General features: G+C 40.6%; 1 protein-coding gene across 3 annotated transcripts in view; it reads right to left on the reverse strand.

Moving 5' to 3' along the window:
• Nucleotides 1–5,436: 5,436 nt before the first annotated feature.
• NEDD1 (NEDD1 gamma-tubulin ring complex targeting factor) overlaps nucleotides 5,437–19,539 on the reverse strand; it is a 43,206-nt gene continuing 29,103 nt past the window's right edge. The window contains exons 13-15 of one of the 3 annotated variants that reach the window (XM_075011541.1): nucleotides 18,235–18,391; nucleotides 9,985–10,051; nucleotides 5,437–7,950 (exon numbers count right to left, since the gene is read on the reverse strand). In XM_075011541.1, coding sequence (XP_074867642.1) covers nucleotides 7,846–7,950; nucleotides 9,985–10,051; nucleotides 18,235–18,391 — 329 coding nt within the window. In that variant the 3' untranslated portion in view covers nucleotides 5,437–7,845. Of the gene's footprint in view, nucleotides 7,951–9,954; nucleotides 10,052–13,004; nucleotides 13,701–18,234; nucleotides 18,392–19,539 lie in introns of those variants that run through there. The other 2 variants (XM_075011547.1, XM_075011532.1) reach the window with 2 other exon arrangements.

Genomic DNA, 19,539 nt, shown 5'->3' on the forward strand with positions numbered 1-19,539 from the left:
ATGACCACTGAACTCACCCCACTCAGAACCAGATGCAAAGCTCATGTCTAGGTTTCCTTTCCTGAAATAAGTTCACTGTCTCACACACAAACAACTCTGAAGAGCAAACCAAGATAGTTCTACCTTCTGGAAAGAAAGAGAATTCTGTTTTTCATTCTTGGCAGATGGTCAGATTCTACTGACAGAAACTATATTAACCTATATAAATGGAAAATATTACAAGGATTCAGAAATTAAATGTAGCCCATCCACCATTATTTGTCTCCTGGTTTTATATCAATATATTCATTTTGTTAATGTTATGAAGTTATAGGTAGGCTATTGGAAGTAGCTCTGAACTGTATAGTTGTGCTGATTTTTATGACTCGTCATCAACTATGACTATTCAGACAGCAATTATTCAGCAACGTAATTAGTTTTTAATATTGTCTGAAGTAGATTTTGAGTATTTTGAAGATTTTATCTGATGGCAACTGATGTGATATTTTTCACAAGTAAAATCCATCCACTAATATTGGTCTACTAGTGTACCTTTTCAAATAATGTTGGAAAGATGGTACATATTCCAACCAAATGACAATCAAAAGTTAGTATTATAAAGTCACCATGCCTGAACTCAAAAATTTGTCTACGAGAGTAAGCACCAGCACTGTCTATACATATGTAGCCTGACGGGAAAAGGTTTGGGATATCTGAATGGTGGGTTGCTTTTGCTGACTGTTCTTGTACTTCAATAGGACTGTGCTTTAGTGAGTAGAAAGATGTTCTTGGTGGGGGGCCCTCACCTCTTGAATCACTGCCCCACTGAGCCATTTCAAAAGTGACTAGTGATTTTAGGGGCCCCTAAATTTCAGAATGTGTTGTGAACTTGCCCTCGGAAAATAAGGCTTGGTATACACTAGACCTTACAGTCTCCTGCAGATACGTAATTCCAGCTACACAATTGCCGTATCTAGAATCGACGTACTTGCAATCAACTATAAGGTCCTTCCTCAGTGACGGCGGTTGACTGACAATCCTAGAGAAATTGATTTCACGTATCTTTACCAGACACGCAAAATCAAACTGCAGAAGATCAACCCTGAATAGGTCAATCTTCCAGTAAGTATTGACACACCCTTAAGTCTCCTTACAGACTTGACAAGTTGGGTACCCCAAACAAGAAAAACACCACACAAAGCACCCACATTTATTAATTACTTCTGAAAACTTAGCCCATGAGCTTTGGACTGAAGACAACTCTTATGAGAGATTTAGTTCATTTTAAGACTGAGTTCACTTAGTTTTCTGTGGTCAGCGGTTATTTATTTATTTATTTGTTTGTTTATTTATCCTCCTTGCATTTTGAGTGGATGTAAACTGAGAATTAAACTCCAAATTTTATTATAATATCATATTAGCTAGGAGGAAATGAAATTGTAGACTTATGAATAAATATAGCCTACACACTTGAAGTGGCTTAAACTATTTCCAATTTCCCCTGCTCCTTTGTCCTCAATGAAAATCGAAACAGAGATGTATGCTTTGTTAACAAGATTGTATGGTTTAGTCCTTTCCCTCCACCCAATAAAGCTCTGGCTTTTTTTTCCAGTAGTGCTCTCCTCACTAAAAATGTAACTACAATCTACCAACAGAGGAGGAAACTCACTAATAAAGTTATTTGAAATATACTTAACGGTATAGCAATATTGTGATGTCAAGCCAATGTGAATTCTATGTCAGACATCTCCAGTTTAAGGAGGTGCATCAGAAACCATGATTTTAGAATCTCTCTAAATATCAGCTTTCCAGATTTGAAAATTGAAGCTAGAGAAACAGCTGTGTACACCATCACTTAAAAATTATAGAAAGCAACAACTGTGGATCATCTGTTTAAGTAAACAAAACTTATTGTTTTGGTTGCATCTCAATTTTTATATATAAATAAAAAACAAACCTGCTCTGCAAAGCTGAAACAAAGATAACCTCAAGTCTTTGGTTATATCTCAATTACATATGATATATAAATAAGATACCTCTAAATAAACTAGAACACCATCTTTTGGGGTTTAGACTAAGCAAAAGGGAGAGTATTTGTGTGTGTAAATATATGCATGTATGTTGGTACACACAAAACTCACTATCTAGTCCAAGCAAGTACAATACAATGTTCTCGTATGTTGTAACACTTTTGACACCGGTTTTAATATTTTCTCAATGCCTTTGCAAGAGATTTGGACTTATGTAACCGTCATCTTAACACTATTAAGGCATGAGAAAATGAGATTTTAAAAATATTTGTTAAGTTATTCTAGGAGTTGAGTCACCTGAAAGTTAGTACACTGCAATGTTGAACAAAGATAAAAGATGTAGGATAGTTCTGCCCCCTGCAGGGGGATAAAGGCATTAACTAAACCTATTCCTAAAAAAGCAACATTCTTAGAGAAGCATTGTATGAACGTTTCAGAAACAAAGATTTAGAAGAAGATTCCTGAAATAATTTCCATGTAAACTCTTAAACCATTATTAATGCAGTTTTGGTGCACAGATGTTCAAAAGCATTCAGAATATTTGGCAGCAGCAGCCACTAAAAGCTTCTACTGCATAACTACTATGCAAGGGTAATTATTAGACATTAATTTTTGTAAAGTCAACTGCAGCTCTAAAATCAAATACTTTATTACAATGTCTATCTCCAGGGAGGGCTTCCACCCAATGACATACTCGTGAAATTCCTGTCCTGGAATAACTGCCACAAAACTAACTCCTGAACCAACTGTTCTAGGGTTACAGGTGGCCTAAAATAGGTTCCTTTTAAGACTAGCTAAGAAAGTCTAGGAGGTCCTGGCTGGAAAATACATTCCACTGCTTACAACACTGACACTTCCTTACTGCCCAAGTCTTACAGGCTTAAGCCTTCTTTGTCAGATGCATCTGACAAAATAGATCCAGCCAATGAAAACTTAAGACCTAATAAATTTGCTAGTCTTTAAGGTCCCCCAGGGCTCGTGGTTTTTGTTTTGTTTTATTTTTATGATGATTTTGGCATGCAAAGCTGTTTAACTTCCTGGTTTGATTGGCTGACCAACAAACCCAACCAGGATTAGTACTATCGCCCAAAGCACCAAATAGGATCCTAGGAACCTGGATGTTTGTGGTCTTCCCAGAGATTAAGATATTAAACTGTGCAGTCATTGTCCACCAGGGTCTCTGTATCAGAGAGCCATGTTATCTGCAGCTTCAAGACCAAGAAGTCTTGTGGCACCTTATAGACTAACAAATATTTTGGAGCACAAGCTTTCGTGGGCAAAGCCCACGGGTCTTTGCCCACGAAAGCTTGTGCTCCAAACTGTCTGTTGCTCTATAAGGTTCCACAAGACTTCTTGCTGGTCTCCAGGGTCTCTGTGTTGTTTGCATTGCATCAGAGCAGTAGGTATCCATCTGTTTTCATCTGAGTGGATATGCAAGTCTTAGACAAAGCCTGCAGACCACAGGGGCCTGGAGGGCACTGAACTAGAGGGCGCACCAACCTGCCCACCGGGGAAGCAGCCATGGAACCACTACCGCCCCAGGAGGGCACGGTTCAGTCATCTTCCCTCAACCACAACTGCGGCCAGACCACGCCCCCTGGGAAATGACGGGGCTGCGAGGTGACACCTCCCAGCGTGGCACACCCTTCCCCCCTGCGCCAGAGGAGGCGGGCTGCCGCGGCTGAGCGCAACAGCAGAGCCCACCCGCCTACACTAGAGCGCTCTGCTCCCCGGGCCCTGGTGCCTGTGCCCCGCTTCCGCGCGCCAGGCCGCCGCCCAGCTCCCGGGGCAGCGCGGGCGCCCTCTGCCAGCAAAGGCGCGGGGGAGCAGCGTCGGCCGCGGGCTTGTGGCAGCAGAGCCGCCTGGGCCCCGAGCGAGGGCGGGCCCCGTAGTTAACTCACCGCCCCCGCCGCAGGATTGAACAAGTGTCGGGGGCGCTGGGCTGCCGCTGAGGAGTGGGAGCCGGGGCGCTCACCCTTCCTGCTGCGGCGCCGCAGGCCGGGCACAGGGGACGCCTGGGCATGTGGGGCAGGGAACTGCTTCCGACCAGGGACGCCAATTAGGCTGAAATGAGCTTCGCGGGGAAGTGGGCGATGCGCCGACCTCCCGCCTCTTAAGCATGAGACGGAATCACTGGCGTGTTAGAGGCGCGAGGCCTGGAGCCCACGATTCACAGATGGTTGAAAACACGTGACTTTCCTACCCCCGGTTGTGCATTTTAGCACATGTTGGAGCTGCCGCAGGGGCCATTGTGTGGCTGTGAGGTTGAAACGCAGAGAAGAGATTAGGAGGCACACAGGGTAGGAAGCTGTAGACCTTGGTGTGACCGGAGGGCAGGGTATTAGCCCACCCCACTACAGGCATCCAAACAAAGCCCTGCTACAGTTTAGCGGGGTAGCCATGCTCGTCTGTAACAGCAAAAACTAGGAAAGCTTATGCTCCACAATATCTGTTAGTCTATAAGATGCCACAGGATTTGTTGTTGTTTTGCTACAGGTCAGTGCCACACCCCACAAAGTCTAACTGCAAGCCCTTAGCAGTCATCCTATCCCTGGAGACAATGTTCCAGACCACTGAGATGAAGGAAGGCCACTCAAGTGGCCCACTCACTAGCCTGGGTTGCCCATCACTGTTGTAGTAAGACACTGTGTTAAATTCAATTGTTCAGTTTGTTGCAATTCTGTAGAACTGGCTCCTTTGTTGTTTGCTTTGAGTGTGTGCACACGTGCACACACACACACATCACTTAGCCCTGTCCCCCAATATAAGCCTCGTGCCCTTACCTATCTTGTGGGGGGTGGGGATTACTTTCATACAATTCTTCCTTGACCAGGATTTCTGGCTATACTAACCTTTGACTGGTCTGCCTGGGCTTCGGGCACTCTTTGGGAACGTATGACCACTGCTATTACGCAACAGCCTTGTTAAAACTAGCTATTTTTTTTAGCAATAGGAGCAAAGCCTTAGGGAAAAGGGGGATTTAAAAACCCACTTTTCCCATCCCTGCATATTTACTTTCATTTAAACTTAACAGTTCCCTACAAGCAATTAGATGTGGTTTCTTCTTAAGTTGCAGGAAGAACAGACTTTCTCAGCCAGCTTCAAGCCACCTGGTGAGTGTCAGCAGTGGCCATCAACCCTCTCATAATTGTATGCATTTCTGAGTCAAATATATCTATTATTATAGAATTAAGTATTAGAAATGGAACTTTTCCATAACCCCTACTTCACGTGACTGCCATATTGGTTGATTCAAAAGCAGAGGGTGATGCTGTAAATCAAGACTCAACAAGGGATTCCAAAGTGACTGAATGAGACTTCTGGAGCACAGAATGTTCATTAACACGCAACTATCCCTAGTTTGCACTCTTCCTGCATCACACTTCAGCATCGTTATTCAAAAAGATGGTTACCACATGGGTTTGTTCTAAGGGTTAAACTAAACATTTTTATTTTAAAATACAATTCAGATGTGTACAAGTAAAAGATGTTTTTTGCCCCCATAGGGTATCAGACTGCTGGACTGTTTCTACCAGTCACCACTGCCACATTAATCCTGAGATAAGGAAACAAGCCCCACAACAAACGTCAAAACCTTTTCTTCCTTCAAATCACTGTTTTTTCCAGGATCCTGGCAGAAGCTCAGATGTTGAGAAGCTCAGAGTTCATGCAGGGTTCAGAATCAAAAAGCAGAAGTCTTGGTGACACCTGCAGACAAATTCTCAGGATGCTTTTCCAATCCCTGCCATTTTATGGCCATCATGGTGCAAAATCTTTGGGAACAAATGAAGAGTCTGGAAATGGTTGGGTACTACACAAGGTTAGTAATGCATAGAATGGGAAAGATTTATAAACGCTTTTAATCATTATCTTTTTCACAGGTTTGTGGTTACTAATTTGAGTGTCAGAACTTGTTTACTCCTACAAACTTACAAAAGTTTTACAAAATACTATTTTATCTGTACATTATTTGCATTAATTTACTAAAAATAAGTTCAATTTTGTTTTGTGTCCTTGAATTCAACGAGTTAAGTACAACTCTATATAGAAATAATTTCAAACATTCATTTCAATATAATAGCAATAAACTGTAAACTGATAGTCATGTCTCGATCATAATTTTGAAGGTTACACCAATGTTCTATTTTTACAAGAAAAATAGAATTCAGTAATTAGCTTGTAAAAGTACAGGAGCAACTCTCATGAGATTTTTCTCTTAAAGTCTTAAAGATGTTGACAAGATTTAAAGTGTTCTTGCATGTTTCAAATTTTGCAATGTATTATTTTAAGTAATTGATAGGCTTAATGTTTTATTATGGCTTTTTCATTTATTGGAAGCATATCATCCTGGATATAAACATTACATATTGTAGCTAATGAACTCAATGTGTTCTCAGTATTTTCCTCTTCTGAAGTCTTCTTTTCAGTTTGAACATGTATCATCTGGAAGAGAGCTATGGACTGGCTGTGGGTCTCTTAAAATCTTCGGAACACCACATCCAAAAGGCCCTTGTAGTGGAGATCTAATTAGCCCTTGCTGCGACAACACTTTCATTGGTGTGATTCTGAGTCAAGCAATGGTGCCAGGGTAGGCTAAGGGAAAACTGGTATTGATTTCACGGACCAGGTTTTCATTTTAGATATTTAGAGTCACTTAAGGACTGCAAGAACAGGCCTGGCAATATTCTACTGCCAAACTAACAGTCAGTACTAGTATGACAAACACAATCAGTTTATACCTAAGACAAACTAAATTAATTTGGTATTCAGCAGGGCCACAAGAAAGTCACAGTAATGGTTAAATGACAAAGATTAGTGAACACATGCCTGCACCATATAAGTTACAATACATAGGTGATAAAAAGAAGGGGAAAGGAGAGACTGAAGAAACAACAATATGTTTGGAGTTAAATTCTGACAGATTATAACAATATTGTACTAATGGTTAAGTATTTTCACTCAGAAAATTTCAAAGGCCACAAGTTATATTCAATGAAACTGCGTAAGTTATTCAATATGCCATTAAATAAATGTTCAGCCTTACATAAGAGAAAGGATTCTAGCTTACACAAATAAGTTGTAACAAAAACTCATCCTAAAATTTAACATTTGTAAGCAGGGAAAGGAGTGGAGGGAAGAGGGTGAATCAGGGGCAGAAGAGTACACATTTCTCATAAAAACTATTTAAAAAAACAAGCAAGAATATCATGTTGCATTCATTAGCATTTCCAAGACTTAACCCAAGTTTTGTTCCATATAGGAAAAGTTCTGAGTTATAACTAACTGCATGTTAATCAAATACTTACTGGTCGAGTCCCTGCTTTTTTTCCCTCAGTTATGCATAAAAAAACTGCAAATGTCATACTGCAAACAACTGTTTTTCACAAAAACAGTTGAAATACTGAAGCTACAAAGACTGCCGCTGAATGTGTAAAATAATACGTCAATGTACATGGATATGATAGTAGCTATATATCAAAAATTCTTATGGAGAATAAATTTGTCCTGGTTCCTTTTTGTTTATAAAAGGCACTTTGTGGACAGCTAAAGCTCGCACAACATATTTATCCTGTTAGACAAAACATATATTTCAAGTCTGTTTACCATCAGGATATAAACACATCCTCTACAGCAATTAGTGCAGATTTAGCTCTGTTAAAAATTTTACAGGTAAGTATTCTGTCTTGTAACATCTATTTAAAAGAGGTTTTATGAGTTCAAGAAAACAATAGTGGATCTTCATACACAATTCCAGTGTTCGATAGGTGATATCTTGCAGGTTACAGTACAAAATGCATTAAGTCCATGCCAACAAAATAAGCTTTGAGTGGGCCTTTCAGAAGTGGGTTCTCAGTCTTTTGTTTTCCTCTCGTAGTCTTTCAATTTCTGCTACTAAGCTTTCATTTAGAGAATATCTTTCAAGCAAGGCATGCATTTCATTCTAGAGAACAGAGGAAAAACCCTCTCATTATCAACAGGTAAAAGTCATCCTTTATATACTTATATACTGTTATATTTTTCACATAAGGAAAAAATTAAAATTTTTGCTAAGTTTACCAATGTGCAGTTTTTCACTGGTGTACAGTACTTCCATCATTAATGGCTTACTTCTTAATGGATATTTTATCAAAGCACACTTTTGCCCAAGTTTTAGGAGGGGGGGGTGTATATTTTTCAATTTCCACTAAAAGTGATACTAAAGATTCCTTTTATGTAGTTCAAATGGCATAAATTCTTAGAATAATTTATAAACAGATTAGCTTAACTTGATAAAGAATAACAGATTAAAGGCTGTTCATTTCTTAATATATTTCCTTATTCTGTTTCAGCATGTAAGCAACCTATTCAATTTCTAGCTGAGTTTTCTGTTAACCTAACCCAACACCCCAAAGATGCTCAGGGAATTTTCTTCACATTTTTTGTTATAAAAACCCAAGCTTTGTAATCTTAGATAATTTCAAGTTATATTTTACATCATAGCTTTATTTTAAAGAGCCCGTTCTAAAAGTTTCAGGATCTCTATCAGCACTTAAATGCTGGAATTATCACAGCAACAACTAATGCAGATACAGCACCCTACTGTAATGGTTGTTAAAAGGAAATTATGTTGACATATTTATTTAGCATTACCCCGACCTTCCTCTCCCGCTAGTCTATTTCTCACTATCACTTACTGGAGCAATATCTGTGATAAGACCCCCAAATCTTGCAATTTATTGTACTTGTGCAGAAATCCATGGCAGTCCACTGGGACTTAATGCATGCCCAGACGCCCACTCACATGAATCCACCAGCTGGAACTAGCCTAACAGAATAAGATCATCTGGCCTATGCTGGCACCCCAAGTAAAGTAGTACTTCTCTAAGTATTTAAAATAAAATAATGCTCGTGTGCCACACGCCAGCTTGCACATTGTGTCTTCCCACTCTGTTTCTGTAGAAAGATGTCCCCACCCTTCACATTGTTGTCCCGTATGACATCCACTCGATCACACTTGGAGTCTCTCCACCATCATTAGGGAGTTTCAATTTGTCCGCGACACTAGAGAAAACATTGCTGATATTGGCAAAAACAATCCCTCTTTTTCTATTCAACAGATAAGTGAAGAGCTGGGGAGGATCAGTGGCCTCTCCAAGTTCAGGTTTCCCTTTTCACATATCTCCCTCTCAGCCTGACTGATCATCCTAGCCTCTGTAAAAGGAAGCCATTAAACAGATTAGTTTCCTTCAAACTCCAAACTGGGGGAGAAACATTGCAGAAGAGGTGAAGGCAGGGAGACTTTCCCTCTCAGCCTTTCTTGCTTCCCACGTTAAGGAAGACCTTTATTTCTCCCTCTGTTCACAGCAAAGCCAAGACATTCAGACCAGAGAGTTGAATGTGTCATTTCAAGTTGAGCCTCTGTCAGCTCAATACAAATACAGTGAATGTGAATTATTTTAGCATCTGCGCTATACTAATGCAGAGTCAACGGCAATCTCACAAGACTCACTCCATATGAATATGGATAAAGGTAAAAAATAAATAGCTTAAGACTATAATATGCAAGTAATGTGATTTTGATTTAGGCTATTAAGTATGAAAACCATTCCCATATGGAGCAGTGTTCTGTATTATACCAGGTAGTTAGCACTAACTGAGAACGTAAAGACAGGGTGCTTCTTTTAGCATTCAACAGAGCGATACAAGGAAGGGAGCTAGAGAAAGAAAAGAAACTAATACTTGTCAATTTCTCTTGTTGGTATCACCTGTATCAAAAATTATTGATTAATTTGCTTTTTTGGTTACCTACTAGATTTCAATACTTCGTTTGTTCAGCTTGAAACACTTTAACATAGATATTAACAGGTAGGGGTTTCCCACCCTTCTCTTCTCAGTATGTTTTCTATTTAGGTTGAAAGGCATGCATCTATCTTTGATGTAGCAGGCACATTTCAATATTACTTACATGCATTTACATATTGTTTCTGGTACATACCAACTGCATATGGAATTGTTTAATCATCTCCACTTGCAAATTCACAATGTCTCGATGGCATGCTTCTCTGGGGGAAACAAAGTATAAAGAAGTCCCAAATGACATCACTCATATCAGGTCCTTAAAGACATTAGTTCTCCAGTCCCCACAAATAAAAACCACAAACCCAACTAGCTTATTACACTCTGGAATATCCTGGATACAGGAAAAAGGACAATGACTAACCCCACTCCCATCTGGTGTAGAAAGGCAAGTATAATTGTAATATTTCATTCAGGAAGGCCCATATCTCTGCCTACTCCCAGTTCCTGCAGGAACACTTCATCCAGGCTGTCTACACTTGCATTCCTCTTTCGAAAGAGGTACGCAATGAGGGAAATTGAAAATGCAAATGAGGTGCAGGTTTACATATCTGGTGCCTCATTTGCATATTCTTTTGAAAGCACTACTTTCAAAAGAAGAAAAGCAGTGTAGATGTGGCTCTTTTGAAAGTAAACGCCATCTTCGAAAGAACGCTTCTTCCCATAAAAAAGGGGAAGAAGGGTTCTTTCAAAGATGGGCTTTACTTTCCAAAGAGCCACATCTACACTGCTTTTCTTCTTTCAAAAGAATATGCAAATGAGGCACCAGATATGTAAATCTGCACCTGACTTGCATTTTCGACTTTCCTCATTTGCATGCCTCTTTCAAAAGAGGACTGCAAGTGTAGGGGCAGCTCCAGTGTTTATATGAAAGGGGTTTGAAGATCAGGGCAATACACAACATTTGAGAACTTGTCCCTCTTTGCTAACAGGACCAGGAATGCCAGAAGGAATACAGTTTTTATTTTTAATCAGTTGTCCAAAGATTGGCCTTTCATCTGATGCATCATCAGTTTATCTCAGATTTGTACTATATTTTAGTGTTCAATTTGAATGTTAACCTCGTTGCAGCAGAAAAGCTTCCTTTAATCACACAAGACGATGCACAGTGATGATGCTCAATAAATGAAAGTCATTCACTTGCAACTGGAATTAAGGAAGTTTTTGTCAATAAAGATCAACACTTCTGGAAGGCACCTCCACATTGCATTATGGTCTGGAACAGTGATTATGATAGGCCATGCAGCCTTTGCCAAGCCTAGAGCACATTCCAGGTCAAGTTATGTATAAACGCATGATCGCTTTGTTCCAACTTCCTTCTATTTCTTAAGAATAAACCCCAAGAGAGTGGGCATTATGAATCTATACTATATATATGATCTATTTGAAGATGTTTATGGCAAGTAATTTTCTCCTGACCCTTCTGAGTAGTGTCAGTACAGATCTTTGGCTGGAATGTCTCTTAACCTTTGGTATTTGATTCTAATTTCCCAGCACAGAGAAATTCCTCAAATGAGAATTTTTCAGTTGGCAACCCAAGAATCATGGATTCAGGAAAGCAACAGTGTAATTCCATCTTTCATCTCTGAATTTTGAGTCTTTGAAGAATACTAAGAAGAGATGCAGAGGCAAGAGCCTTCTACTTCATACACTCCACCACAACAGTCAGGATCTTTTAGCACAAAACTTTGTGGTGTCCAGAGTCTGAAATTTTGAGTAAGAGCTTACAACTTATTGGCTGTGTCTACGCTACAGAATAACTTCAAAGTTGCTTACTTTGAAGTAGAGCATCCACACATAAAAACCACCCTGGCTCACTTCTTAGTAGGCTCCCCCCTACTTCAAAGTAAAACATCTACACACAATTATCCTCTACTTCGAAGAAAGGGGCTAGGAAATGATGCAGGCATGGGGATGCGTGGCTGACAAGCTCTTCCAGGCCCTCCCACCTGCTTGTGGCACAGTGTCAGTTTCCTGCCTGGGGTCGCCAGGAAGCTGCTTCCTTTTAAGGTGGCTGGCAGGGACCACAGAGCCCTGCCTGGGCTGGCCAGACTGTCTCCATCCTTGGGGGGGGGGGGGGGGGGCCCTCCTTGGCTGACGCCTTACTTTGAAGTAAGGAGTGCAGAACATCTACACACACCCTACTTTGAAGTTTAACTTGAAAGTAAGCCTCTACTCCATTCCAGGAATGGAGTCGTGACTTCTAAGTTAGCCTCCCTTACTTCTAAGTTAACTTTTGAAGTAAGGAAAAGTGTGTGCAGATGCTTTGCAGGCTACTTCAGAGTAGCCCCTCACTTCAAAGTTAACTTTGAAGTTATTTTGTAGTGTAGATGCAGCCATTCTGACTTACAATTTGTTCTAAAACCTCTTAGCCTACTCTATTAAGTACAGATCAGCACTGTCTCCCCATCAAGGCCCCAACTGATGAACTGTATGTTTGATGCCAGAAAATGTATTTTACAAAATGGGCACTCCTTAAATCTAGGCTCTTTAAAGGGATCTGTCATCCATAGTAGTTGATAAGCATTGATTATAAGTACATTAGGCGGATACGGTGGAGCAGGCTGTAAGAATGGTGAAAGAAATTTGTTTCAACTGGTGCTCTCTAGTGACAGAGACTCTTCTAATTATCAAAAGATTTGGATCATAAAAGGCACACATGCCAATCTCAGGAACAGGCCAGAGTTCAGTGCCCTCTTTATGAATACATGTACAATGAAAGGGGCAAAACATCTGAGTCACAACCTAAGACTGCTTTTTTGCCCCACTCCAAATATAAGTGATCTAAAGCTAGTTCAGTGGGAGCTGGGTCCGTGTTCATACATATATATTATAGTTGTGTCACACACAATTACACATATATGCCTTTTCTCTCTGATCTTCCCCGTTATTTCATTCCCCTCCCCCCATTAGCACTGAAATCTTCAAAACATAATTGTATAAAAAGTTAGTTGGAGGAGCGTCAAGCCCTTGGCTTCCACAAACGAAGTTCCTCTCCAGATTCCTATTCACAGAGCCTTTTAAAAGATGCAAAAAGAAAAATCTACCAGACAGACATTGACAAGTTAATATATACCAACAGGTTGTGCCCCACCCAAAGAGTGCCACCGACTCTCTTCCCTTCATTTTGACACAATGTCCTCCTTCCCCCCCACCAGGGAATATCACACCTTCCTTGCCTCACTCAAACATATTCCTCCTGCTACACAATGAGCTTCCATCATTAGCCATCTGGCCTCAATTTCCTTCCATGCTCCCTGGTTTATTAAATAAGGAAGTAAAGGTTTCTCTTTGGTTTTCCTTATTCCAAGGATGAATTCCCTAGTGTCCCAGAAGAGGAAACTCAACCTTATTCTTAAGAACTGGCGATGAGGAAAAAAAGGTAAAAGACAAGAAGACACTGCCAAGAGAGGAAAAAAAATTGTAAAATTTTATTGTATTTTTGATTACACTCTGGAGGTTATAAACATAAGCAGCTATGGTATTTTCTCTTCAACGCATATAAAAAAGAGAAATACTTCTTCAGTAGTTGGACTGACACTACAAAAGAAGTGTTCAGTATCACAGTATAAATAGCTTTTGCTAATAATACAGTAACAGCTCTGTCAGATCACAGCGTAGCTACTGTGAGACACCAGAAGACGTTAACAAAAAAAAAAAAAAAACTATTACACAAAGTGTACATCTAGAAGGAAGACAAAACGATGATCACATGAACAAAAACAATTTGGATCATATCTAGTTAGAGTAAAATTGTGTGAATTTATTAATGTACAGCTATATAATTGGCCTGTAATTTTTTTCAGTGGAAATAAATACAGAAAACAGTGCCACATCTCTGTTTTGTGTAACACCCTGTAGAAATAAAAAAAACAAAAGAACCTCAGACTTTAATATCTTTTTACATAGCAATCCCTAAACACTAAGGATCGGTTTAAAAAAAATAAAAAATCAACACAATGCAGGCTCACGTTCAGAGATGTGTGATTGGAAAGAATTCCAAGAGGCACTTTCAGTCCTAGGAGAGTGACTGCAGGGGAGAGAAACTCATAAACCTGCACAAGAGTGCTGGTCAGGCTGAAAAGAACAAGGAAGCCCTGAAGGGATACTGCACAAGTTAGACCCAAATTTCTCAAAGGAAATGGGTGTATAAATAGGAGATACAGTCACTTCACATAACAATCCAAAATTTTTGGGGTGCAAAAGGGGAAAAAAAGATCATATCATAGTTTGGTTCCTCAATAGTACTCCTTTGCATGTCTGATTCAACTGTTCCTGAAATGGTTGATCACTCACTGCTGGGAATTCTCAGAACAACAAAAACCTCAGCTGGGTTCTGGGGATTGAGGTTGCGGGAAAGATAGTTAAATTAGGTCTAGTTTACACTTGAGAATTTACCTATATCCAATTTCAGAATAATTACTGACGAGTTATTGTGGAATAAGTCCCCATGTGAGCACACATATTCTGGAACACAAGTGCCTTCTTCCAATTTACAAAGGCACTTTCAGCCTGGAGTAAGTGGGGGCTTATCCCAAAATGATTCCAAAAAGCTATTTTGGTAAATTCTTAGTGTGGGCAAGCCCTAAGTTAATCCTTTCAGAACCCTGGGGTTTTTTTTTTTTGGGTTGCTCTGAGAACTGCTGGCAATGAGGCTGTCTGGACTGCAGGATTCTGTCAAGAGAGCGCACGTCCAGACTGCAGATCTCTCAGAAGAGATCTGCCCATCAGGAGCATTCTGTCAACATTCCTGTGCTCCTCATTTCATGAGGAAGAACGGATGTCTTGATATAAGGTTTTTTTCCCAGCACTTGGCCCCATGTGGATGGGCCAAATATTGGAAAAGCCTCTCCCAAAAGAAATGTCAGCAAAAGATACTCAGCTGCGTTGCACAATTTGTGTATCTTTTGCCAACAGTTCTCAGCAGTCTAGCTATAGTCTGAGGGATCAAAAACTTTAGGTACAGTTGAACCAGGTCATAAAGGAGGACTATTGAGTGATCCATCTATAATAATTATTGGAGATTAGCTGTTTTGGGATATTTCCAAGGGTGGGTAAATCCTTAGCTAATCACAGCTAGATAACTTCCCTCCTCACCTTCCAACCCTCAAAACTAGCAATTTCCAAACTTCTGACAGTTGAGCCCCTTTAAGAGTCTAAACTACTTGCTCTCCTATTGAACTAAACCATGTGTTGTTAAATCCCTACACAACTGTAGATCATAAAGTTACAGGGACAACTCTATATTAAAATGTGTTATCTGCATAGGTATGTGCTTTAAAGGGTTGAAAAACCACATCCCTTACTGAGATAGCTCTGCTTGCAAAACCCCTCTTACTATGCAGCACATGTGATTAAGTATCCTTTGGCACTCAGTATAGCTTGTGTCATTCCACAAGGTGGTTTAAGTACACTGAGAAAAGAACTCCTTTTGAATGTGCTGCATCTCCACTATGAGGCCCTTCTGGTACAGCTGCAATGGCATGGTTGTACCAGCAAAGTCTTCACAGTTAAGCCTAGCATTTCTTTCTTATATGCTTATAAACATAAGCAGCGATGTTTTCTCATAACTAGATATAAAAAAAGAGAGCAACAAGAAGTCTTGTGGCATCTTATAGACTAACGGATATTTTGGGGCATAAGCTTTCGTGGGCAAAGACCCGCTTCATCAGACTTCTTCTTGTTCTCGAAGCTACAGACTAACACAGCTACCTCATGATAAAAAAGAGAAATACTTCTGCAGTAGTCGGAGTGACACTGGGACAGAAAGAAGTAGTCAGTATCACAATAGAAATAGTTTTTCCTAATAGCAGAGTGATAGTTCTGTCAGATCACAGCAAAGCTACTGTGAGACACCAGAAAACGTGAGCAGTGAAATAGCTACATTGCTCACTTCTGAAGTATTACAACTGTTGTCTGCATTACAAACCACTCAAATGAATGGGGCAGTTTATACCTCAGAGCTGTATCATGCTCTTTGCACATATAGCTGCCTCAGTCACAGCTGAATCACATTTTTGCCTCTTCTAGCTCGGACTTGAGGGTGTGACATTAGCTAACAAATTCTAAGAGACTGGTTTAAAACCCAGTTTGACAAGGCACACTGCCTTTAACACAGTTAAAGTGTAAAGAAAAAAGCAGGTATTTTTTCACCTGGGGTAAAATAGTATTTATGCATTCCATCCTCTCCTGCAAATTACAAAATGTCTCCAGTGATTATTATTTATGCACCCCGATTCCTACTAGTTGCACCAGCCTTCTCCTAGCACCCCACAGCCCCATGGCACCCTCCTACCACTGCATCCCTGTTCCTCCGTCTTGTCCCCTTCCACCTCCCTATCCCCCACCCTTACGCTATGTGCTGGGGAGTTGCCATTTTTGTGTCACCGTCCTCCCCCACTTCCCCTGCCCTCAGGCTCTTCCCTCTCCAGCCAGATTGTACCTGATCCCTTTTTCTCCCGCCAGCCTCTTGTAGCCCCTCCCCCAGATGCCTCTTTGCTTCCCTATATCCCCACTTCTCAGAGTTTCCCCCATCCAACCTCTGTTCCAGCAAATCCCAGAACTCTCCCCCACACACGAGTTCCTCCAGCCTCCCTCCAGCGCCCCACAGCCCCCTCCCAGCCTCCTGAATCCCTGTCCCCCTCTCCTGCCCCATTCCGCATCTCTGGTCCCCCTCCACTGCCCTCTGGCTCTCCAAGCCCCCTGCTGCCTCACTTCACAGCAGATGGTGCCACTTCCTCATTCAGCCCTTTGCCCAGGGCTCTTTTCTCCTCACCTGCAGGCTGCAGCTCCAGACCTGGGGCAGGCAGATCTCAGGGTTGGCTTCAGCCCCTGGCCATGCACAATGGGGAGAGGAGGAAGGGCTCTTCTCCACTATGCTGTTCACATGCGCCCCGTGGGGTGCAGCCATGCAGGCAGCAGCAGCATGGGACCAGGTAGCCAAGCCCAGGATGGGAAGAGCAGTCCAGCCCCAACCCTTCCCAGAGCAGGGGTCAGAGCCCTGTGGCATAGGACAGAATTAACCCCTTAACTCCCAGAAGCTGCTTGCCCAGGCAGTGGCAGGGGCCAGCACAGGGTGGAGCTATGTCCCTGTTTATGCTACTCCCAGGGTGAGCTCCCCACTTTTCCCACTCTCATTATGGTGCTGCAAGAAAAAGTAAAGTTTGGGCTGGATATCACACCAGAAAAATGTTCTTCAGTTTCCCAATGGAAAACATCCCTCCTTCAGAAACAAAACAAGGCAGGGAAGCAAGATTAAAAGATAAATTGTATGGGAAAAAATTATAATAGCAGGGAAATCCACTATCTCAGATAGGGTTTCTTTTCCTCTCCGTTGCCAAAAGCTAGAGTTCCAATGAATGCAATGCACTGGAGCCAGGAGAAAATGAGATAGGAGGCTAATGGTGAATGTTCCTATAGTTCGAGCTAAGCAGTTTAAAAAGCCATTCCTTTGGCTTTTATTGAGGTATTTTGTTTTCATAAAGTGAGAGAAAAGTTTTATTAACAGCTCCACGCTACCAAATGAATGCCAACCAACATTCTTCATTTTGCATAGACTTGCACTCTTTGCTGCAGTGCATAACTGATTTAATGGCTTTGAGAAACCTCAAAGCATTGCTTTGAGCAATTTATTTTCTTGTAAAATACAGTGATTGCTCAATAAATTTCCACCTAAAATAAAACCAGAAGACATGAAGGTAATGTATAAGATACTGAGACCCATTTAAGGGATTTTGTAAATCTCATATATCTGAAAATGAATGCTCTAGTGATCTCGATTTGAATCCATTATTTCAAAAATGTTAAGATGAAAAAAAAAATCTTTCCCACTTTAACTGGAGCCAAATCAAACTTGATTTAACTGCCACTAAAGTCTGTAGAGTCTTTCCATTCCTTTTAGTATAGCTTAGATGGGGTTCAGAGGAGAAAATATCTCCCAAAACTGTTAGTACTCGAAGCAGAAACTCCTATTTCTAGAGAAGCAAGAAGCAACAGAAGACTCCATAAAGTCAACTAAGGGCCATCCAAACCTAAACTTACCCAAGAATCCTGTAGTTTACAAATCCTGCAAGTATATGTAAAATTTATCCATGAGTAGTCCCATTATGGCAATCACCTATTAAAATCTACAAGACTACTCACGTGAGTAAAGTAACAGACAGGCTTACAAGTTTGCAGGATTGGGACCACTGATGCTTCAGTGGCAAGAAATGCAGAAACCCTAATATTAGTTAGACAAGCTGATGATCACTGGAAAAATCTACAATAAAACTGAATGATTTGTTTTGCCATCCAGAGTTGGTATTAAACACTACATGTAAAGCTACAAAATCCAATTGGAAAAAAAAAGTCAATAATATACTTGAAGCTTTGCATAAACGTACCATACCTGAAATCATCCAGCGTTTCCTGTATCATATTTTGAATGAAATGAATTTGAACTGATGTCAAAGGTGCATTTGGTCTATTACTTCCAATGGTGTCTACTATTTTTTCAGATAATGAATTAGCAACTCCCACAGTAACAGAGGAAGTTATCTTTGGACCTAGAGAAGACATATGAAGAGTATTAGAGTGAATCTGGAGAAAGAGTAAAAGAAAACTTCTGTTACTCCACAAAGCACCTGTCTTGAGAGATGGATCAGGAACTCAATGAGTCAACAATGTAACACTATAGCCAAAATGCAAACATTATTCTGGGAGGTATCAGAAGGAGTGTTAAGGAAGACTTTAGAAATAGTTCTTCTACTCTATTCAGCACTGATAAGGTCTCAACAGGAGTACTGTGCCCAGTTCTGGACACCACATTTCAGGAAAGAAGTGGACATACAGGAGAAAGTCCAGAGGAGAGCAACAAAAACGAGTAAAGGTCTAGAAAACATGACCCATGAAGAAAGACAAAAAAACAAAACAAAAATTTGTTTAGTCTCAAGAAGACTTAGAAGACAAGGAGACATGGTAATAGTCTTCATGTATATATAACTTTGTTATAAAAAGTAGGATGACACATTTTTCTCCGTATCCACTGAAGACAGGACAAGAAGTAATGGACTCATATTACAGAATAGGAGACTTAGTTTAGACATTATGAAAGCTTCCTGTCCAGGTAGTTAAGTACTGTAACAGTTACCTAGGGAGGCTGTGAAATCTCCATCACTGAAGGTTTTTAGGAAGAGTTTAGACAAAAGCACCTCTCATTGATGGTCCAGACAATGCTTAGTCCTGTCTCTGTGTAGGGGTAATGGACTAGATAACCTGTGGGGGTCCTTGTTGCTCTACATTTCTATGATTCTAAATTTTTGATTATTTTACCCATAAAATTAAGTGACTTGAGAGGTTAAGGGTAAGATCTAAAAAGGTACCTTGGTTGGCTATGGCTAATTGCTTAGTGGGATTTACAAAACCCATTCAGATACATGTCTAAATCAAGCATTTGAAAATCCCACTAGGCACCTATTTGTATCTTTAGCCATGTCAATACCTTTGTACATGTGGCCTTTAGGCTCCCAAGTCACATGGGAGTATGTATACAGCCACATAGCTTGCTGCAAGCTGAGGTGTAAGTCTGCTGAACACTAAAAGTTCCCTACTGCACTATCAGCGAACTGATGATGACATGGAAGAAGATCAAAATTCATAAGGGAACTATGTGTTGGGAAGAGACAGTGATGGGCAGGTTAAATTTACACCTAAG

Source organism: Carettochelys insculpta, chromosome 1, assembly GCF_033958435.1.
Source record: "Carettochelys insculpta isolate YL-2023 chromosome 1, ASM3395843v1, whole genome shotgun sequence".
Classification (NCBI taxonomy): Eukaryota; Metazoa; Chordata; order Testudines; family Carettochelyidae; genus Carettochelys; species Carettochelys insculpta.